General features: G+C 41.9%; 1 protein-coding gene across 6 annotated transcripts in view; it reads left to right on the forward strand.

Moving 5' to 3' along the window:
• LOC145344509 (structural maintenance of chromosomes protein 1B-like) overlaps positions 1-22,451 on the forward strand; it is a 141,494-nt gene extending 119,043 nt beyond the window's left edge. For all 6 annotated transcript variants that reach the window (XM_080191686.1, XM_080191684.1, XM_080191687.1 and 3 more), the window contains 5 exons: positions 1,549-1,703; positions 4,434-4,585; positions 9,269-9,338; positions 19,750-19,860; positions 22,350-22,451. In XM_080191686.1, coding sequence (XP_080047812.1) covers positions 1,549-1,703; positions 4,434-4,585; positions 9,269-9,338; positions 19,750-19,860; positions 22,350-22,451 — 590 coding nt within the window. The remainder of the gene's footprint in view (positions 1-1,548; positions 1,704-4,433; positions 4,586-9,268; positions 9,339-19,749; positions 19,861-22,349) is intronic.
• Positions 22,452-24,230: the final 1,779 nt, after the last annotated feature.

Below are 24,230 nucleotides of genomic sequence, written 5' to 3' on the forward strand. Positions count from 1 at the left end.
CACACCCTCCGCACAATTTGCCGTTCCCCCAATCTTGGTGTCATCAGCAAATTTCGACACCCTGCACTCGGTTCCCTCCTCCAGATCATCTATATAAATGGTAAAAAGCTGAGGCCCCAGCACCGACCCCTGGGGCACTCCACTAGTCACCATCTGCCAATCCGAATAGCACCCGTTGACCCCCACTCTCTGCCTCCTATTTGACAACCAATCCTCTATCCACGCTAACACCCTACCCCCAACTCCATGTCCCTCGACCTTCTGCAATAACCTCTTGTGAGGTACTTTGTCAAATGCCTTCTGAAAATCAAGACAGACCACATCCACCGGCTCTCCTCTATCCACTGCCCTAGACACATCCTCATAGAACTCCAGTAAATTTGTCAGACACGACTTCCCTTTAATGAAACCGTGCTGCGTCTGCTCTATCAAGCAATTCCCTTCAAGATGCCTCGCAATTTCCTCCTTAATGACAGATTCTAACATTTTACCTACCACAGACGTTAAACTAACCGGCCTATAATTCCCCGCCTTTTGCCTGGCACCCTTCTTAAACAACGGCGTAACATTAGCCGTTTTCCAATCATCCGGCACTTCCCTGGAATCCAGCGACGTCTGGAAAATAACCACCAAGGCATCCACTATCACCTCCGCCATTTCTTTCAGAACCCTCGGATGCATTCCATCTGGTCCTGGGGACTTGTCCACAATCAGCCCCTCCAGTCTGTCGAGCACCGCCTCTCTAGTAACAGTAATGTCATTAAGACCCTCCAGCCCTACCACCTTTCCATCGCTAACACCCGGCAAATTATTCACGTCCTCCTCCGTGAAGACAGAAACAAAAAAGTTATTCAATACCTTAGCCATATCCCCATCCCCTACCACTAGGTCCCCTTTCTCATCCTCTAAAGGACCAACGTTCACCCTAGCCAGCCTCTTCCTTTCTATATACTTATAAAAACTCTTGCGATGTCATAAACAATGGTACAACTTGCTGACCTCCTAAAACTCTTGCTGACCTAGAACTCTTTGTCTCGTCATTCATACCTTTATCTTGCCCTTTTGATAGAACAAAAGAAGGCCGATGACTTTGTCATCTGACCTTATCTTGTCACTCATACAGCCCTAGATCATGTAGAGTCAGCCTTATCAGCTCTTAGAGGTTAGGCATAGCTTGACCTTCTCTGGTCTTATTCATGTCTTAGGTTGTGTGGAATCAATTTTCCTTATTTTGTACCAAATAGTTGACCAGTTTTCCCATCATGCCATTACTTCATTCGTACAACTTCACAGGGGAGTTTTGCGGGAAGGACACAAACTGAAACATACTGCAGACCCCCAAACAAGTCGTCTTTAAGGTAACTTGAACACTAGATTTCATAGGGCTAGCAATATTTGATCTGCAGCAAAATCATTTATCAACATGCAAAGCCAGTATGGCAAAGTAGCTCTTTAGAGCCTTGAAATAGCTGCGAATAACCATAATAGAAATGAGACACTGTAGTCTGATTCTTTTTTTTCTATTTACAACATCTGTTTTCTTTCCAGCATTTGAATCAAGCAGAAAGAAAGCTAGGATATGCAGGCAGGACTTTGAATATGTCAAAAGAAGAAGATATGATTTGTTTAACCAGTGCTTTGAACATGTCTCAGTGAAAATTGATCAGATCTACAAGATGATGTGTCAAAATACCAGTGCTCAGGTAAACAATCCTTTTCCCAAATTAATCAAACTCATCCAGAAATGTTAACCTTTTGTTTCATTTCAGTTAATTTGTTCTTTTTAATGTGTAAACTGTTCATGCTGATTAATTTTTCCTTGGAGTGAGAGGTTAATTGGGTTCCCAAATTATTTGTAAACACTCCACTGTTTAGGTGGCCCACTGAAGTGACTGAAAAATCCATTCTCATAAAATTGGTTTGCCAAAAATATGTACACTATTTCCATATATGAACATTGCATTTTTACCCAATCTTTGATTAAAGCAGACTGAGGGAGGATTTGGAGACCCAATGGTCTAATCAGAAGTACATTTGGAGTTTAACCAGCTAAAATGATATCTTGGTTAACATGCTACTTTTTTTACTGCTTCAGATTGCCCCATCTTTTTAGGCGTTGGCTTTGGGATTATTTAAAATTATCATGCGTTTGAGATGCTTATGATTGCAGTTTCCATTAACCAGTTGGCTGAATCAGATTTTTTTTTAGTGGGGGGTGAGATTTGGAATCTGTTGAATTTACCATGAAAGCTTGATTTGGTTCTGAATGTTTATTGTATTATGATGCTGTTAGAGACTGTCAATATAACAAAATCCAAGAATGTAGCAATTAACTAATAGAACTGCAGAAAAAGATTACGGGCAAAATTTTACAAGAAAAATTCTGCAACCAGCTAGCATGAAAATGGGAGAGTTGCAGATCTGTTTTTTTGCACGAGCCTTTACTCCCAATCTTATGCACTTAGTGCATGAAGAAAATGGGCTATATTGTTTCTAGCTACTAGAGGCAGTGTGTGAGGCTTAATTCGCCAGCCAGCATGATCAGGCAGCAGAGGGAGCTATTGCACACGTGCAGACCTTTGTGGCTGCACATGCACAATTCCAACAGCAGAGACCTGACAGAGGGAGCTGTCAGGCCGCTGCTGTTGGAGCCAGCCTCAATACAGCTTGATTGGCTCAAATCTTGGGGGCCCATGCTCAGTCGCAAGCTGCACACTGCTTGAAAATATAGCTCCCGTTGTCCACCTACTACCCAAACTGATCTCACCCCCACCACAACCCCCTCCCCTGAGCGCAGGCAGAGCAGCAGTAGCAGTCCCCCCCGCCACCACCGATTCCCAGCAGAGTCTGCAGTGGCCTGTCTTACCCCGCTCTCCACTTCAGGGCCCACCTGGCACTGCCTGGTAGGTATTGTCAAGGTGCCAGGCTGGCGCTGCCCAGGTGTCAAGATGAACATACTTAAAAACATCAAACTCTGACCAATTGTTATTAGCAGATGGGAAATGATTAGATGTGTTTGACTTGAGTATTAGTATCCATTTGCACTAAGCTCACATAAATGACAGTTGTATTCAGTTTCACAAAAAATTATAGTTCATGCTCATGTTAGAAAGAAACTCAGCTTCATCGAAAGCTTTGCTAAATACTGAGGTATCAGCCACTTCTGTGGGAATTTTCCAGTCTGAAATTCTGCAATTGAAGTGGTTAGGGAACACAAGAAAAAGTTATTCAGCCTATCAGGCCCATTCAACTAGGTTTCTTGTAAACTCCATTCTTTGGCTTAGTCACCAAACAGAAGACAATGCAGTTTTTTTCCTAACCAAATGGTAATTGTAAAATGTCCAGAATATTCTACAAACTACATTGTTCATATTAGCCTTCTGCAGTGTCTCAGAAAAGAATCACAAATGTAACAATTGCTTTATTTGATTTTGTTGAACTTCGTGCCGGTGGAATAGAATAAAAAAAAGCATTTAAAGTCAGAGTAATTTACAGAACAGAAGGAGCCCATCCAATCAGTAAGCTCTCCATAGAAATTCCAGTAAGTCTCCCTTCCTATCCTGTGCCTGGTAGGCCTGCAAGTTTATTTCCTTCATAATAGTGCCCATACAATTTCCTTTTAAATTCATTCATCGCCACTGCTTTCACCAGCTGTGTGGGGTAGCAAATTGCAGGACATTCCCACTTTTTATATAAAAAAGGTTCTTCTTCACTTTGCAGAAAGGAACAGCTTTTCTTTCTACCAAAGCCTGTCATAATCTTGTACGCCCCTCCAAATCTCTCCTCAATCTGCTTTGCTCCCGGGAGAACAGCCCCAGTTCTCCAATATCAAATCTCCCATCCTGGAACCACTATACTAAATTTCCTCTACAATCGCAAGGATGTTCACATCTTTCCTGAAGTGTGGTGCCCAGAACTGGATGTAGTACTCAAGTTGGGGCCTAGCCAGAACTTTGTGTAGGTTCAACATAACTTGTCTGCCTGTGAAGCCTGAGATTTTATAGTTTTTCATTCAGGCTCATGAATCCTTGGAATTCTCTAGCCCAGAGGACTGTGGAAGCTTGATCATTGAGAATGCTCAAGACAGAGATAGATATGAGTGACATAAAGGTATTTGAGGATAGCAAGGAAAATGGCATTAAGGCAGGTAATCAGCCATGATCTAGTTCAGGGGTCTCCAAATTCCGATCCGGATGTGGCCTGCAGGTCATATTTTGGAGACCCCTGATTTAGCTGAAAGGTGAAGTAGGTTCAAGGGGCTGAATGGCCTGTTCTTGCTGCTATATTCCTACATGTGATTCACAAAGTTTGTTTTCAGTACCACACAGGGCACTTCAATAACAATCATTTATCAACAGTTTTGGATTATTTTTACTTTTAATCAGAATTTTCCATTAAGCATTTAATTGAAAATAAATTATTTTACTTACTAGGCATTCCTTAGTCCAGAGAATTCAGAAGAGCCTTACTTGGATGGCATTGGTTACAACTGCGTGGCTCCGGGGAAACGTTTTATGCCAATGGATAACTTGTCAGGAGGGGAGAAGTCAGTGGCAGCATTGGCATTGCTTTTTGCTATTCACAGGTGGAGTGATAATTCTCTACTGTATTTGTAATTTAAAGTATGACCTAGTAGTTTTCAAGTATGATTTGTAGTTAGGACAATAAATTTACAAATTATTTGCAGCACAAGGCAAACTATTTGAACCAAAGGTCTCTAGTGACGTTTTGCTACACGTATCCCTTTTCATCTAACCTCATGAACATTTCTATTTCTCTATCTCTCAACTAACTTCACTTTAAATGCATCAGTGCTATTCATTCAATTCATAGAATCCCTACAGTGCAGAAAAAGGCCGTTCAGCCCATTGGGTCTGCATTGACCACAATCTCATCCTGGCCCTACCCACATATCCCTACATAGTTTACCCACTAATCCCTCTAACCTACGCATCTCAGGACACTAAGGGGCACTTTTAGCATAGCAATCAACCTAACCTGCACATCATTGGACTATGGGAGGAAACTAGAGCACCCGGAGGAAACCCACGCAGACACGAGGAGAATGTGCAAACTCCACACAGACAGTGACCCAAGTTGGGAATCGAATCCATGTCCCTGGAGCTGTGAAGCAGCAGTGTTAACCACTGTGCCGCCCAATTATTTCTTTTATTAGCAAGTTCCACGTTCTGAGTAATGAAATTCTCCTGAATTGGATTTATTGATATTTATGACCCTGAATTCTGGACTTATCCACAAGAAGAAATATGGGATGGAATTTCCTGTGAGCTCTGGTGGTGAATTTGGAACCAAGTATTTAATTAGGTGGAGCAATGACATACCTGAAAATCACTCCCTTTCCATCTCTGCCAGAATTAAATTCCTAGCAAAAAGGCCTGTGGTTGATCTTCTGCCAAACACCAAGGCCCTTACATGGCCAATTAATAACAACTAAAGGGCTTCATTCTGCTGCCACTGGTATTAACACAGTTGCTGTCACCATGCTGATGTGCATGGCTTGAACCATGTGCCCAGTTTGTCACCTCTGAGGATTCTTCGGTCAAAGGCACCGCTGTACTTAATTAAGGGATTGGATGTTGCAAAGGGGCATGCTGAAAGCCAACCTCCCCCTGCCCAGTCAGTTAACCATGGCCTAGGTCACTCCAAGATCCTGGAACTCCAGTACCTGTTTTCCCAGTAGCCAAGGCTTTCCTGCGATGTTGCTGAGCACAAGAACTGCTGGCCTGTGATTGGCCAGCAGCTCCCGGTAGACAAAAACTGCCCGTGTCTTAATTTCAGGGGAGCTGATGCCACTGGCCTTGTTGCCGCTCAATTGATTTGAAGTTTGGCAGGCCTTCAGCAAAGAGGCAGGGCAAGCCTCGTGCCGGCCTACCAGCCAACATGAAACATTCCTTGACATTGCTCACTGGGCATCAGGCAGGGCCCATGTGGGTGTGATCAGTGTGGATGCACTTGGACATTTGCCACTCTGCACTTGGGATCGTTGGTAGAGGGAGGGAGGGAATGGACTGATCGGGGCTGCTCATTGTGGTGCAGGAGGGGTGTTGCCTGGGGTGGGGTCAAGGAATCGAGGCTGACCCAGCAACGTCTATGAGGCCAGCAATGGGTAGGGGGAGGAGGTTGCTATACTGGCCAGTGAAGAGGAGGCTGGCAGTATGGGGCTATTGTGCATATGCCGAGAGCTGCTATGACTGAACAAATACGGAGATACCGGCGTTGGACTGGGGTAAACACAGTAAGAAGTCTCACAACACCAGGTTAAAGTCCAACAAGTTTATTTGATAGTAAACCCACAAGCTTTTGGAATGCTGTTCAACGCCGGCATCTCCACATCATGACTATCATCGACATTGCAAACTGCCGGCTCCAAGTGGAGAGGATTTCCAAGAAGATCGCGCATATCGACACACACGTCAAGTTTTTACAATGATACAAGAAAGCAGACAAGATACCAAAAGGACTACAGATCACAAACACTCTCAGGTCAACCTACAACACAGACTACGCTGAGAGACTTTGCCATCACACCTCTCTCACACTCCTCACACACCAGCTCTATAGCAAACGCCGCATCCTGGAAACCAAAATAGAATTCATATTCTTAACTTGCGCTCAGGACGCAGACCAGCTGTGAAACTCTGCCAAACAGATGCTACAAAGGAACTACACCATCTACATGCACACCAAGAACAGGAAACTTGAGAAACTTGGCATCACCACCAGCAACAACCAAGCCTCCGCCAGCACCACAGTAGAAAACAGTACCACTGCAGGGAAGTCTATTAATCCGGACCTTCACAGCACCCTCTGTGCTCTCATCCCACATACTTCCAGCGTTGGAGATCTCTACTACCTCCCAAAGATAGACAAGGCAAACAGCCATCCCATCATATCGAGCAATGGGACCCTGTGCGGGAACCTCTCTGGCTACATCGAGGGCATCCTGAAACCCATTGTACAAAGAACCACCAGCTTTTGTCGCGACACTACAGACTTCCTACAGAAACTTGGCACACGTGGAGCAGATAAACCAGGGGCACTCCTCGTCACAATGGATGTCTCGGCTCTCTACACCAGCATCCCCCATGACAGTGGCATTGCTGCAACTGCCTCAGTACTCAAGGCTGACAACTGCCAGTTTTGCAATTTTACAACTCGTCCACTTCATCCTGGACCACAATGACTTCACCTTCAACCAGTTCTTCATCCAGTCACACAGAACAGCCATGGGGACCAAATTCACACCTCAATATGCCAACATCTTCATGCTCAGGCTCAAACAAGACTTCTTCACCACACAGGACCTTCAATCATGCTATACACTAGATACATCGATGGCATTTTCTTCCTTTGGACTCATGGTGAACAATCACTGAAACAACTATATGATGACATCAACAAGTTCTATCCCACCATCTGACTCACCGTGGACTATTCTCCGGAATCGGTTGCATTCTTGGACACGCACATCTCCATCAAGGACAGTCATCTCACTGTACTGCAAGCCCACAGATAACCTCACAACGCTCCACTTTCCAGCTTCCACCCTAAACATGTCAGAGAAGCCATCCCCTACAGACAAGTCCTCCCTATACACAGGATCTGCTCAGATGAGGATGATCACAACAGACACCTCCAGAGTACCCTTCGGTGTCCAGTACTTCCCCGGAGCGGAGAAGCTACAACATCTTCTGTGGAGTCTTCAACATGTCGTTGATGAAGACGAACATCTCACCAGGGCCATCCCCACACCCCCACTTCTTGCCTTCAAACAACCGCAGAACCTCAAACAGACCGTTGTTCGCAGCAAACTACCCAGCCTGCAGGAGAACAGTGACCACAACACCACACAACCCTGCCACAGCAAACTCTGCAAGATGCTGGATCATCGACATGGATGACATCATCTCACGTGAGAACACCATCCACCAGGTATATGGCACATACTCTTGCAACTTGGCCAACGTTGTCTTTCTAATACGCTGCAGGAAAGGATGTCCCGAAGCATGGTACATTGGGGAGAGCATGCAGATGCTACGACGACGGATGAATGAACACCGCTCGACAATCACCAGACAAGACTGTTCCTTTCCTGTTGGCGAACACTCAGCGGTTACGGGCATTCAGCCTCTGATCTTCGGGCAAGTGTTCTCCAAGGTGGCCTTCACGACACACAACACCGCAGAGTCGCTGAGCAGAGACTGATAGCCAAGTTCTGCACACGTGAGGATGGCCTCAACCAGGATCTTGGATTCATGTCACATTATCTGTAACCCTCATGACTTGCCTGAACTTGCAACATCTCACTTACTGTCCTGTCTGGAGACAATAGACATCACTTTAACCAATGCTTAATGCTATCTCCACTCACATTGTCTGCATCTTTAAGACTTGAATAGCAGATTAGCTGTAAAGACTCACATTCTAATCAATATTCTATAAACTGTGTGTGCCTTTACATGCCCTGTTTCTGATCAGAACCTTCCACTCACCTAACGAAGGAACAGCGTTCCGAAAGCTTGTGGGTTACTATCACATAAACTTGTTGGACTTTAACCTGGTGTTGTGAGACTTCTTAGTGACAGAACAGCACATGTGCAGTGGCCCATTCAGCACAATGCTGCTGGCCTCTCAGGCCAGACAAGGTCCCATCCCCAGATTTTCAGCATGAATCTCCTTAAGGCACTCTGCAGTGCAGAGTGTCGGAGATTCATTTTGAAAATCCCACTGAAGAAACTAGTGGGAGTTAATTCCAGTCCTTACGTGAATTAGCCACTTAGAATTTTTTTGGGAGTATCCTTGCTGACCTTCCTCACACAAAACCATGTCGCCTCTCACTAATAAGGACAGTTACTTCCAAATGTGAAAAAAACTGCATTAAATAAGAACATTTACAGTTCACATACACTGTTCAACGTCTCTATCCACAATTCTATCCTCAACTATCAAAAATGACCGCTGTCTTGCCAGATTGACTTTAATACATTTAAACAGATCGCTGTGCAGAAGAAAACGTTGCACTTTATACCTCAATTATTTCCATGAAATAATTTTTTTATAATGAAGTTTCATCCTTCTACTTGGCCTCACTCCATTCTGAAAAGTTAGTGTAGGCATTTCACTTAATTTCACGACTCCATTCTGATAGTGAACCTCTCAATTGCTTCTAATATGACAACAGAAATACATTTCATGTTTATCAAAGAAGTCATTTTTAAAATTTGAAAAAAATGTTTGTTTGTTTCAGCTACCGGCCTGCCCCATTCTTTGTACTAGATGAAGTTGATGCTGCTTTGGATAACACAAATATTGGAAAAGTAAGCATTGTGTGCTGTCAGTCTACATGCCCCATCAATTACTGATATCAATTTGCCAAAGAATGCCAAACTTTCCAATTAGATAAAGTTTATTTTGAGAGAGATAGATTTGGAAAGTTGTTCCAAATCTTTGTGTGAAAGGGTGCAAACAGGTAAATGTGAAGAGTCTCATTCTCTTTTTCTCCTGAAAATAAGTTAAAGGATGGCTTAGTAGAGGTTTTTTAAAACAATGAGAGGATTTGATTGAGTTCACATTGTGTGTATTTCCACAGAAGAGTAGAATTAGGGGCCAGTAATATAGAACAGTACAGCACAGTACAGGCCCTTCGGCCCTCCGTGTTGTGCTGAGCTATGTCCAAACCCAAGATCAAGCTATCCCACTCCCTATCATTCTGGTGTGTTTCATGTGCCTATCCAGTAACCACTTGAAAGTTCCTAAAGTGACCGATACCACTATCACAGCAGGCAGCGCATTCCACACACCAAGCACTTTCTGAATAATGTTACGCTCCCTAGTAACATCTACGTCCACCCAAGGAAACAGTCTCCGCACATCGACTCTATCTATCCCCCTCATGTTATAAACCTCTTAAGTCCCTCTCATCCTCCTCTGCTCTGAAGAGAAAAGTCCCAGCTCCATCAACCTTTCCTCATAAGACCTACCCTCCAAACCAGGTAGCATCCTGGTAAATCTCCTCTGCATTTCTCTCCAATGCTTCCACATCCTTCTTATAGTGAGCTGACCAGAACTGCACATAGTATTCCAAATGTGGTCTCACCAAGCTCTTGTATAGTTGCAGCATAACTCCATGACTCTTAAACTCAAACCCCCGTTAATAAATGCTAACACGCTATAAGTCTTCATAGCTCTATCCACTTGAGTGGCAACCTTCGGAGATCTGTGGATATGAACCCCAAGATCTCTCTGTTCTTTCACATTCCTCAGAACCCTGCTGTTAACCCTGTGATTACATCCAAGTTTGTCCTACCAAAATGAATCACCTTGCACTTATCAGGGTTAAACTCCATCTGCCACTCTTTGGCCCAGCTCTGCATCCCATCTCTTTGTAGTTTACAAGAGCCTTCCACCTCATCCATTACTCCACCAATCTTGGTGTCATCAGCAAATTTACTAACCCACCCTTCAGCCCCCTCTTCCAAGTCATTCTTAAAAATCACAAATAGCAGAGGACCCAGCACTGATCCCTGTGGTATACCTCTAGTAACTGGCCTCCAGTCTGAAAATTTTCTCTCCACCACCATCCTCTGTCGTCTAGTTTTCCTTCTATCCCACACCTCCTTACTTTCTTCATGAGCCTACCATGCGGAACCTTATCAAATGCCTGACTAAAATCCATATATACAACATCAACTGCTCTACCTTCGTCTACACACATAGTTACCTCTTCAAAGAATTCAGTCAGTTTGTGAGGCAGGACTTACCCCTTATGAAACTGTGCTGACTATCCCAGATTAAGCTGCATCTTTCCAAATGGTCATAAATTTTATCCCTCAGGACCCTTTCCATTAACTTATCAACCACCGAAGTAAGACTAACTGGCCTATAATTACCAGGGTCATTCCTATTTCCTTTCTTGAAGAGAGGAACAACATTTGCCACTCTCCAGTCCTCTGCATAATCCCCGTGGACAATGAGGACCCAAAAATCAAAGCTAAAGCCTCTGCAATCTCATCCCTGGTCTCCCAAAGTATCCTAGGATGTATCCCATCTGGCCCAGGGGACTTGCTGACCCTCAGGTTTTTTTAAGTTGCTAATAAAGCTTCCCTCAGAACATCTACCTCCTCCATCTGATCAGCCTGTGTCACACTCTCATCCTCAAAAACATGGCCCCTCTCCTTAGTGAACACTGAAGTATTCATTCAGCGCCTCACCTATCTCTTCTGACTCCATGCACAAGTTCCCACTACTATCCTTGACTGGCCCTAACCTCACCCTGGTCATTCTTTTATTTCTTGCATAAGAGTAAAAAAGCCTTGGGGTTTTCCTTTAACCCCAAAGACTTCTCATACCCCCTCCTAGCTCTCCTAAGTCCTTTTTTTAACTCATTCCTAGCTACCTTGTAACCCTCAAGTGACCCAACTGAACCTTGTTTTTTCATCCTTACATATGCTTCCTTTTCCCTCTTAACATGACATTCAATCTTCCTTGTGAACCATGGTTCCCTCACTCGGCCATTTCCTCCCTGCCTGACAGAGACATACCTACCAAGGACACGCAGTATTTGTTCCTTGAACAAGCTCCACTTTTCGTTTGTGCCCATACCTGACAGTTTCTGTTCCCATCTTATGCTCCCTAATTCTTGTCTAATCGCATCATAATTACCCCTGCCCCAATTATAAACCTTGCCCTGCCATGTGACCCTATCCCTCTCCATTGCTACAATGAAGGACACCAAATTGTGGTCACTATCTCCAAAGTGCTGTCCCACCAACAAATCTAATACTTGGCCCGGTTCATTACTCAGTACCAAGTCCAATGTGGCCCCGCCTCTTGTCAGCTTATCCACATATTGTGTAAGGAAACCCTCCTGCACACACTGGTCAAAACATGTCCCATCCGAACTATTCGACCTAAAAAGGTTCTAATCAATATTTGTAAAATTAAAGTCACCCATGATAACTGTCCTATGACCTCCACACTTATCCATAATCTGCTTTGCCATTTCCTCCTCCACATCTCTATTACTATTTGGGGTCCTATAGAAAACTTCTAACAACGTGACTGATCCTTTTCTGTTTCTAACTTCAGCCCATATTATCTCAGTCGACAGATCCCGCTCGAAATGCCTTTCAGCAGCCATTAAACTATCCTTGATTAACAATGCTACTCATCCACCTCTTTTACTGCCTTCCCTACTCTTACTGAAACATCTATACCCCGGAACTTCCAGCAACCATTCCTGTCCCTGTTCTAACCATGTCTCCATAATGGCCACAACATCATAGTCCCAAGTACCAATTCATGTACACGTTCACCTACCTTATTCTGTACGCTCCTTGCATTGAAGTAGATACACTTCAGCCCACCATCCTGTCTGCGTGCACACTCCCGTGCCCTTGATACCTTCGTCAGTACCTCATGACCCTCAACACTGGCTTTTGGAGTACAGTTCATTTTCCCAAACCCCTGACAAATTAGTTTAAACGCCCCCAAAGAGCCATAGCAAATTTCCCTCCCAGGATATTGGTGCCCCTCTGGTTCAGGTACAAACCGTCCTGTTTGTACAGGTCCCACCTTTGCCAGAATGTGCTTGAATTATCCATGTAAATGAAACCTTCTGTCCTACACCATCCCTGCAGCCACATATTAATCTGCACTCTGTCCCTGTTCCTCAACTCACTAGCACGTGGCACCAGCAACAAACCAGAGATGACAACATGTTTTGTCCTGGCTCTCAGCTTCCATCCTAGCTCTCTAAATTCCTGTTTTAAATCCTCATCCCTTCTCCTACCTATGTCATTAGTACCGATGTGCGCAACGACCTGCAACTGATCCCCCTTCCCCTTAAGGATCCTGAAGACATGGCCTGAGACATCACAGATCCTTGCGCCCGGGAGCCAACATACCATCCATGAGTCTCTTTTGCTGCTGCAGAACCTCCTATCTGTCCCTCTAACCATTGCGTCCCCAATTACTATTGTGCTCCTGCTCTCCTCCCTTCCCTTCTGAGGCACAAGGACAGACTCAGTGCTGGAGATCCGGTCACCCTGGCTTACCACTGGTAGGTCATCCCCCTCAACAGTATCCAACGCGGTGTACCTGTTGCTGAGGGGAACGACCACAGGGGATCCCTGCACTGGCTGCTTCCTCCCAGCACCTGTCACCGTCACCCATCTTCATTCTTTGGAGTATCTAAATCCCTGAAGCTTCTTTCTGTGATCACCTCTGCATTCCGAATGATCCGAAGTTCATCTAGCTCCAGCTGCAGTTCCCTAACGCAGTTTTTGAGGAGCTGGAGATGGGTGCACTTCCCACAGGTGAAATCAGCAGGGACACTGACGGCATTCCTCACCTCAAACATTCTGCAGTCGTCTGGAGTTTAATGCCGACAAGTGTGTGGTGTTGCACTTTGGAAGGACAAACCAAGGTAAAACATACAAGGTAAATGGTAGGACACTGAAGAGTGCAGTAGAACAGAGGCATCTGGGAATACAGATACAAAATTCCCTAAAAATGGCGTCACAGGTAGATAGGGTCATAAAGACTGCTTTTGGTACATTGGCTTTTAAGAGTTGGAATGTTATGGTGAGGTTGTATAAGACATTGGTGAGGCCGAATTTAGAGTATTGTGTACAGTTTTGGTCACCTAATTACAGGAAGGATATTAATAAGGTTAAAAGAGTGCAGAGAAGGTTTACAAGGATGTTGCCAGTACTTGAGAAACTGAGTTACTGAGAAAGGTTGAATAGGTTAGGACTTTAATCCCTGGAGAGTAGAAGAATGAGGGGAGATTTGATGGAGGTGTATAAAATTACGATGCGTATAGATAGAGTGAATGCAAGCTGGCTTTTTCCACTGAGGCTAGGGGAGAAAAAACCAGAGGACATGGCTTAAGAGTGAAGGGGGAAAAGTTTAAAGGGAATATTGGGGGGGGCTTCTTCACACAGAGTGGGAGTTCTTTTGTGAAAGCACACCACAAGATGTTCTTTTGCAAAAGCATAAACTTCAGATACAAACATCATATCTCCTCTCCCTTTAGCTAGGAGCAGATCGGTTGGGTGGTTTGCAAATTCACAGTGAAAGGCCCATTGGATCTGCCTTATGAACACTGTCCAATGCATAACAAAATTATGCCCAAATTGACAATGAAGCTCTTGAACCTATGTAATTAAGAGGTTCCATCAGTATTTCTGTGGACATATATTCACATTAATTACATATGCATCCAGATTAAACTCAAGATGGTTTCCTTGATAAGTAACCCTTTTAATGATCAAGTTATTTTAAACCAGTCTTTCCTTTCAAAACTGGACACATCAAATCCATCTGGTTTGCAGTTGTCTTCTAAACATTAACCCAGCAGGAGATATGCCTGTTGTTGAATGTGAAGTGTATTGATATATCAAAAAGTACTTCAACTTCAACTTCCAATCTGTTTGCATCCTTCCCTTTAACCTACCTGTTTTGAATGTCAAACAAAGCTCTCTGCTTCACCATTAAAAGATGGGGATGGGGGTGGGGGTAGAAGGGGTGTGTAAGAAAAGATAAGGAAAGCTTGATTCAATTGCTTTTCACAAACGTTTGAAATTCACATGATGCGAAGACTGTGCCCTTGTCAGACACAATCTGCTCCTACAGTCCAAAAGTAGTGGTTGACTTCATGGGAATAACAAAGCCGCTTTGTGTGAGCATCCACCACAATCAAGAACCTATGTCTGAGAATAGTCTGGCAAATCCATATGAAGTCTTGGTGGTCAGGCTAAGCCCATGGATGCAGTGGAGCAAGTGAAGGAGAGGACTTCATTTCTTGGCTTGGAAGTAATCACTGATCATACCTTTGTTATCTCTATCCAAGCGTGGTCACCATACATGCAGACGGACCTAAGCCTTTACTTTGACGATTCACATGTAACTGAGGTGAGGTTCTTCGAACGTCTGTGTTTACAATTTTGGAGGATCAACAGCTCTGTAAGATGGTAGTTACGGGGAAATCAGAGGCAGCTCAAACCTACTCGTAGTAAAGTCTAAGCTTCACAGTCATTTCTTGGGGATAAATTTTGGAAAAACAGCTTTTCAAGTCAAAACAGATTGACATATTTACTTCAGGTTGTGGTATAACAGAAGTCTAGGATCATGCTAAGCATACAAGATCAGTGCCTACTTCTGTAGGTGTGCAGCAGCAAGTGTTGAGCTTTGTGACTTCAGGCTAAGCAACCAGGTCAAAGATGTGTGATCTGTAATTAACATGAATTTATACCCATACGAATACTGGTAGAACACAACAGATCAGTTCAAGAGCTTCCTCCTTAATTGGGCAGAATTTTGTTCTGTCTTGGACAATGTGCATGAGGTGTATCCAGTGAGTCTTTCACTGTGGTCAAGAAGGGTTAGGGACATGACAGTATTAGCACCATAGGTGGAATTTTCTCTAAAAACTTCTAAGTGTAAGGAAGTTTCTTGCCTGTTTTTTTCCAGCAACATAGGTGATCTTAATTTATGGCACTCTGTGGAATACCAAGGCCATAATGTGAATCTTGCCAATGGGGGGAGCGGGAGTGAAGTCTCAGAACACCAGTGAGGTCAGCTGATGAGATCTGTCACCACTACTGATTGCACCCCCTGGCTCTGGCTGATCACCAATCCTCCTTCTGGGCACTGCCCCTGACGACCCATGGGGCTTCAGTAGCCTTTGCTTCCAACAGCAAGGCCATTACATTTGGTCCCAGTTGGTGGGGACTATCTGTAATCCTCATCAGTGAGAACTTCAACTGGCGAGGAGACTAAGGTAAATGAACTTCTGCGTCCCAGGCACAAGGCTGATTTCACCATCAGAATAGGGCCAGAAAGACACGAAGCAAGAATGTCACTCCGATCGACTTGCTTGATGAGCCACTAAGATCCAACCCCCTATCCAGCTATATGGCAAGCCAGGCTGACAGGCAACATTTTATTGTAATGTGCTGGAACTTCAGCAGAAGTGATTTCTAGCTTGAGTTCCTTGAATCTTTTCTGGCAGGCTTGTGACCAATCCTATTTTACATTCTGCATCAGCAGATTAATCAGTGATGCTATGGAAATGAACTTTCTATTCTAATTCACATGTCCCAAAAATGAACAAAGCTGTAATATTTTTGGACTGCGGTGCATTCATTTCAATTAATAAGAAATGCAGAGACCCATTGTTCCACTTCAGTCTCATTGCCAATGAAAGCTGTTCCAGAATCTCAACATAATCTACAAAGTCCTTTGAAGCTGAATCAAATAAATAAATGATTATTCCACTCTATTGCCATTTGAAGTGTTTAAACCCTTCCAAACTATTAATAAAGCAAACACATGCATCTACTCAGAACAGATCTTCCGATGAGAAACCCAATGTCTCTTTAGTTCTTTTCCCTCCAGAAAAGGATACGTCTGAGACTTTGGTTTTAGCACACCCCAACTGGCTGATTTTAATAGAGCACTTATGTAATTAAAATGTTCTTTTACAAAAGCATAGAACTCAGACACAAAGCACAGATAGAGATTTGGCTGTTCAGCAGTTAAGTTCCAAAGGGGAGTAAGGGACTTTTACAATTTACAAAGATATAGTAATAAACAGTGGAAGGTTATTAAATTTTATGTGACTGAAAGAGAGACAATAGGAAAACATGCAAGAATTTTTGTTTTTTTGAAAAAATTGAGTTCAGGGTGCTATGGACAATGGAATTAGAGATTAAAATGAGAAGGATGTTTAAGATATAAAACTTGAGTTGCTGACTGGCCAGCGTTTATTGCCCATCCTTAATTGCTGTTGTTTAGAGGGCAGTTGAGAGTCAACCACATTGTTGTGGCTTTGGAGTTTTACATGTAAGCCAGACCAGGTAAGAACAGCATATTTCCTTCCCTAAAGGACATTAGTGAATCAGATGGGTTTTTTTGACAACAATGGTTTCATGGTCATATTGAATTCAAATTCCACTATCTGCCATGGTGGGATTCGAATCCAGATGTCCAGAACATTAGCTGAGTTTTTGGATTAATAGTCTAGCAATAATACCACCAGACCATTGCTTCCCTGCACTGTGCTGAGAGGTGTGAAATCTGAAGCAGCCATTTGAATTGTTTCTTAATTTTCTTTGATTTCCACAAGAGTGTAAGAGAGTGAAAAATCATATAGTATACCTCACTAAAGTGACAGTGGTTTTGCCTTGGATAGGTAATATTACTGGATTTCAGAGTTAAAAATCTATAAAGAAGTGTTGCCAAAATCTGGTGTTCTGACCAAGTGGTTCTTTTGGGGAGGTTTTGTAATACCATTTTAACTAAATAATTTTAATCTTATGTACTTGTGCTTCATTTTCTTCATATTATTGTTTAATTCTTAAAATCTCAACCGTTACTGGAATTTTATGCAACTGAGACCAGAAGTATTCTTCTCATTTTCAAAGTACCAGAAACAGTTATGAATATTAAGCCACTTTCCCCTTTTGGGATTCGTTTGCAGAGGAGGTTCACTAGGCTGATACTGGAGTTGAGGGGGTTGAGCTATGAGGAGAGGCTGAATAGACTGGGCTTGTACTCGTTAAAGTTTAGAAGGATGAGGGGGGGATCTCATTGAGATGTATATGATGATGACAGGGATGGATAGGGTAGAGGTGGAGAGGTTCTTCCTGCTCAGAAAGGACAGCAGGACTAGAGGGCACAGCCTCAAGATAAGGGGAGGGGGGGGTGCAGTTTAGAACAGAGTTGAGGAGGAACTTCTTCACTCAAAGGGTGGTGAATCTCTGGAATTCTCTGCCCGTTGAAGTGGTGGAGGCTACCTCGCTGAATATATTTAAGACGCGGGTAGATAGGTTTTTGGTAGGCAAGGGAATTAAGGGTTATGGGGAGAAAGCAGGAAAGTGGAACTGAGCCACTTCAGATCAGCCATGATCTTATTGAATGGCGGATGCTAAGCTTCAGGTAGCTGGATCTATGAAAAGATTATCTCAGGAAAAGGAGATAAAGAGAATGAGGTTGAGGTATTTAATTCCTGGAAATTAATGGAGTTATAGCAGCAGGATCCAGACTTAAAGCAGTTACACCAGACAGCTTATTTTGAAAGAGAAGCAGCATACATGCCAGAATGTTAATATTTTAAAAACAATATGTTAACATGGAGATTGCCTTATGTCCTGGCAAATGAAATGTGGGCGGTAGTGTACAAGTAATAATACCATCTGGATCCAGAATAAAATTTTGAGGGTGGCTCACGAAATCCCAATGACTGGACAATTAGTAAAACTTAAGCTAAAAACATTGCTTTTGGGCTGGATTACATGTATGGTTAAATTCTGTCAAACATGCCACACATATCAAGCGATAGGAAAACCTGCAGCTAGAATAAAACCTGCACCTTCAATTCTAATTTCAACATTTGAAGAACCTTTAACAGGTAAGACTCTTCCCAATGACTAAAAGTGGAAGTCAGTATTTACTGACAATCATGGTGTCCACAAGGTTTCCAGAAGCAATATTTTAAGGAAAAGTTACAGCAAAACTGATTCTAAAAGAGTTGACCAAATTCTTTACAAGATATGATTGCCAAAAGAAACAGTTGGATCAGAATTCAAATTTCATGTCACAGCTGTTTAAAGAAGTAATGAACAACCTAGGAATAAAGCAATCTAGGTTGGCAGCCTGAATCACAGGTTTGTTAGAAAGGTGGTATTAAACATTTAAGACTATGATTAGAATATACACTCAAGACTGCCTAGATGATTGGGTTTGAGGAACTCCATTCTTTTTGTTTGCTATTAGGTATACCCCTAATCAGCCAGCATGACTCAATTCTTTTAGTTAGTTTATAGTCATGAAGGGGACCACTCAAAACTGATCCAGGGGAAATGAATAATGCAGAAAATTAGAGTATGAAGGAAAGCTAGCTAGCAATATAAAGACAGACAGTAGGAGTTTCTGTAGATATTTAGAAGTTGACAAAGGGAAAATTGTTTCTATGGTGAGTGAATGTAGGGAATTAATAATGGAAAGTAAGGAGATAACATGAATTGAACAGCTATTTTGCTTGGTCTTCACTACAAAGAATAACATCCTAGATCAGAAGAGCAGAGAATGAAAAATTTCCATCTTTTGGCAGAATTCTGTTACCAAGTATGGAGAGCTTGGCTGAAACATTTTTACAATGAATTTTAAAAAGATTTTCATGTGTGATATATATGTTGATCTAGAATGCACATGCAATACTTTAATGATTTCTAAACTCTACTTTCTAAATAGTGAATTTTTAAAGAGTGGCAGAAACCCTCATTGCATTAAAATGCTGTCAGAGCCATGGACCAAGAGCTGGAAGATGTGATTAGATCAAAAAACTGACTAGCATGGATAAATGGCCTCTGTGCCATAAATCTGTGTACCAGATTTGGTTATGACTACAGGCTTGCCTACAAAATACACAACCAGTGACAGATTACATGGAAAGTTACCTTGTTGAGTTGTCACCCCTAGGGCAGGTTTCTTTGGATGTGGTAAGTTCCTAAGGAAAACGGGCACATCGTAGTTGCCGTATTGATGCTTGTTTGATTCTCTTGTGGAGTCCAGAAAAATTTCCAATAAGTTCCCTCGCAAATGCTCACTGGTCTTTCTTGTAGTTGGGAGGGGATTTCAGCAAATTGCAGTCTCATAGGTTGATAATTTTTGGACTCACTTGGCTTTTTCCTAAAATAAAGTTTATATATTTCTTTTGCTCAGGTTACAAATTACATCAGAGATCAATCCAGAAAAAACTTCCAAGTGATTGTAATCTCACTGAAAGAGGAATTCTATTCAAAAGCCGATGCACTGATTGGAGTTTATCCAGAGGTATTGTTCCAACCAGTTACATTTCAGTTTTGACTTCCCAAATATAAATTTGCATTGTATTTTTTGTGTTCTAATTTAAAGCTGCCAATTTTGAACTTAAAGATTTCACTGCTTGTAGTACTGCATAGATTTTCATGAGTTTCACTGGGCAAATCTAGAGCAGCTGTGCCACAAAAATCATGTGGGCAAAGACTTAGTCATACAATCTAGTCAATGCTATTTTTAAAGTGAGTCTGCTGCTGGAAGGCCTGTTACAGATAGTGATAAGCCATTTTTGTATACAAATAAGGATCCTACTGCCATTTTAGGACATATCTGGCCATAGGACAGGACCCTCTAAGATAACAATGTACCCATGCAGTCCAATATATTACTTCTATTTAGCATCCTCGGGCTGCTAACGTAATCTACCTTCACCATGTTTGGGTAAGGAAGATTTTTGATTGTGGTTATGCAAGACTTCTTTTCAACTTGCATTATACAATCCGAATCTAGCTCTCTTGCATGGATTTGTAAAGTTACATAATTTTAACAGACATTAAATGGTAATAATGTTTTTAAAATTGGGGGAGCAATTTTAAGACTGCCTGGACAAGAGATAGCAAGATAGAGGTACAGTAGAAAACCACGCAAAAAAAAACATTAAGTCATGGCAAAGCTGGGGAGAATATATTCAAACTTGAAACAAAAATTACCACAGAAACAAAGAATCAGAGATCCACATGCATCTACTTAATGGAAGAAGCTTGAATGATAGCAGTCATATCTGACTGAAAATCTGATGGCTAATTTTACAACTACAGATCTGCTTGTCAATTTCTCAAAAATCCATTCTTAACAGGATAGGCTGCCCACAGGAATGTGATTTCCTATCAGCCCACAAATGTTTAACTTGAATTTCCCATTCTGCAAAGTGGGCCAAAAGTGAAAGAAAGACAATGTGCTGCCACACATTAGATAAGAAGACATCTTCACTCGCAAAAGAGGGACAGAAGCAGAGGAAAGAGACACAAGAAAAGGAGAGAAAGCAAGAGAACAAGAGGACATGAAAAAAAATGAGATAAGGAGGCTTAATGAAAAGAGAGAACAAAAGAATAAAACAGGATCAGTGGAAATAATGAAAAAGGAGAGCAAACAAACCAAGTTTCAGGAATGGGGATCTGACAGTCTCCCTTTTTAAAAAATGAAACGTGTATTTTGTGGATCAGTCACATCTTTGCAAGATTATGAATTGGAGATAAATTTCCATCCTCTACTTAGGAAAGGTGCCTGACAATTTGGGCCTAAAGAAATTTGATTCCTTTCATTTGGCCCAGAGTGCTTGTAGGGTAAAGGATGGAACGTAAGTCAGAATGACTGGATTGCTTTGAAAATGTATCTTACTAGCATTGCATCTGACTTGATTTAAATTAATAGAAAAGGAGTCCTTGCATGGCTTGTATCATGTTCACTGACGTTTCCTTAAATATCAGATTTCTCACCTCCAAACTGAATTGTTCCAACTTTACCTGCCTGATTTCAGAGGAAATGCATATTGTTATTTGTGCCATAAAATTGGTAGAAAGTAAGTTTAATCTGCAATTAGACAAATAATGTTTGCATTTATGCCCCATGAACATTCTGGCAGAGAAATTAACAACCCTTCATCTGCTTAAAATTTCGTACTAAGGTTGCCAAATCACAGAAAACATGAAGTGGTTCATGGAAAATAGTCCAATGGAAACTGCTATCCACATCAATGATTTAAACACAATAGTATTCTTAGCTTGAATGTAAATGTTTAGAAGTTTAAGTTAGACTTTCTTCAGTAGCAGTCTTTTCTCATGTTGCAAAGCAGTGAAGATAAAACAAAATAAATGTTCATAAATAGCAGATGGAATTTAATCCAGATAAATGTGAAGTGGTGCATTTTTGTAGGACTAATGCAAGGGGGAAGAACTATACAATAAATGGCAGAGCCATCAAAAGTATAGATGCACAGAGGCACCTGGGTGTGCAAGTCCACAGATCCTTGAAGGTGGCAGCGCAGGTGGAGAAGGTGGTGAAGAAGGCATATGGCATGCTTGCCTTTATAGGACGGGGTATGGAGTCTAAAAATTGACATCTGATGTTACAGCTGTATAGAACATTGGTTAGGCCACATTTGGAGTACTGTGTCCAGTTCTGGTCGCCGCACTACCAGAAGGACGTGGAGGCTTTGGAGAGAGTGCAGAGAAGGTTTACCAGGATGTTGCCTGGTATGGTGGGTCTTAGCTATGAGGAGAGATTGGGTAAACTGGGGTTGACATGCTGGGATCATTTAAGACTTATCTGGATAGTCACATGAGCAGACTGGGAATGGAGGGATACAGAAGAATGGTCTAGTTGGACCAATGAGTGGTGCAGGCTTGGAGGGCTGAAGGGCCTGTTTCCTGTGCTGTATTGTTCTTTGTTCTTTGTCAACATTTTCAACTTTCATATTTGGTTAACTATTTTAGTTTTTGTTACAGCAAGGAGAATGCATGTCCAGTCAACTGTTGACCTTCGATCTTACTAGTTACCCAGAAAACACCATACAGAAAGAGACAGTGCAGCCTCAGCAGGAAGACTGAAATAGTTTGGTTCAGTGTTAACATTTCAGGTCACAGATGTTATCTGAATGGCTAAACAGTTATGTTTTCCCTATTATCGAGAACTGTAGTTGTCTCTTTGTTAGCAAGTCTGTTAACATGTAAAGTTGCTTCTATTTTGTTGAATGGAAAATTAATTGTACTTTGCTTCATAAAGTCACATTATGTTTTGATTGGTTAAACAAATTTTAAATAAGAATACAAGAAACAAGATGCCATTTATCATTCACACCTTGTCATCAAGCCCTCAAAGCTGCTTATTAAGGCTCCTTTTCCCCACTGTTTTTAGTATGTAAAAGCATAAAACTAGAAAAACTGCAAATGGTCAGCCACTTTCAGAACTGACTGTTATTCAAGTCTGAATCAGATGCATCTTGTCAGGAGTAATTTACATAAAATGGCAGGATTTGCAATTGCTTTGAGAACAATTTTTTTTACACTGCTGGTTGATGCAGTCACGCTATGACTTTGCATAGGTATAAAAGTATGCATCCTAATTGGTTGCTCAGCAATCACATTTGTCTTTGAAAATATAAGTTGTCTAATTGAATGTAGTGGAATTAAAACCATACTGAGGACCATACATAAATCAAGATCTATAAACTTAAAACAACAAAAAGGATGAGAATAAAAGATGCTTAAAAGGACTGATTTATTTAAGTGTAAAAACACACAATCCTACCTAATTTTGTTGTGGATTTCCATTTGTGTATTCGCCATACACTAGGAGACTGCTTAGTGACTATGGTATTAGCTCTTAGAAATCTATACATCAGTATTCAGATGCAATACCTGCCAAGTATTTTTCAATATTAGACATCCACACTGAACAGCGAGTCCAAAGGTACTGGAGTTAATGGAACAATGCCTTGGTACAAAAATGGACACAAATTGACAAGATCAACAAATCTTGAATACATATATCATCTGTGACATTGCATACTTTTGCAGATGAGGTTGAACTAAAAGAAAGCCACTTCTGTTGTTTTTCTTGAGTCCTTCCGAGTCTTTTTTTTCTTTATTAATTAACTCAATGTCTGCATTTTAAATACTTGCAAAGTGTTAATTGTTTGCCCAACTGTTGATCATTTTATCGTTACAGGCTATTTACTTGTTAAAGCTAATTGATTCTTTTGTTTTTGTTAATTTCTTTGAAATAATGGTAAAATAAAACTGACTGAAAAGTGCAGGCTTCATTTTGTTTATCACAAGGGAAAGAGTAGCCAAGAACATAGATAAAGCATAGACCAGAGACTGGGTGGAAATCAGTACAGGATGTAACAGATTGAAGATGTTAGAAGAAAGCATGAGAAAGGAAACAGTAGAGTTTCCAGAAGAGTGAAAAGGTGGCAAGTATTTGGATAGATCAGCAGCAGAGAAATGGACAATGGAAAGACAGCTAGAGGCATTAAAAAATAAATGGGTTTTGGAGGTTGTAGAAACTGGCAAAGAAAATTAATATTGGTAAAATAGTTATCAGAATACTAAAGGTTTGATGGAGGAGAGCAAGTGAAGTGGGTTGTTGATGTAAAACAGTGACCAGGCAGAGAATGGAATATATTTCTGCTGAGCACCGGAAAAGATCTCCTTAAAAATCCTCCACTGTTCCTCAGCCATCCCACCAACCAGTCTGCGCCCCCAATCTACATTCGCCAATTCCGCCCTCATCTTATCATACTCCCCTCTGTTCAAACAGAGGACACAGGTTCGGGACCCTACTTTCTCATCCTCCATCTGCATCAGAAATTCAACCATACTATG

This window comes from Carcharhinus amblyrhynchos, chromosome 6 (assembly GCF_965287045.1).
Source record: "Carcharhinus amblyrhynchos chromosome 6, sCarAmb.v2.hapA, whole genome shotgun sequence".
In the NCBI taxonomy this organism is placed as follows: domain Eukaryota; kingdom Metazoa; phylum Chordata; class Chondrichthyes; order Carcharhiniformes; family Carcharhinidae; genus Carcharhinus; species Carcharhinus amblyrhynchos.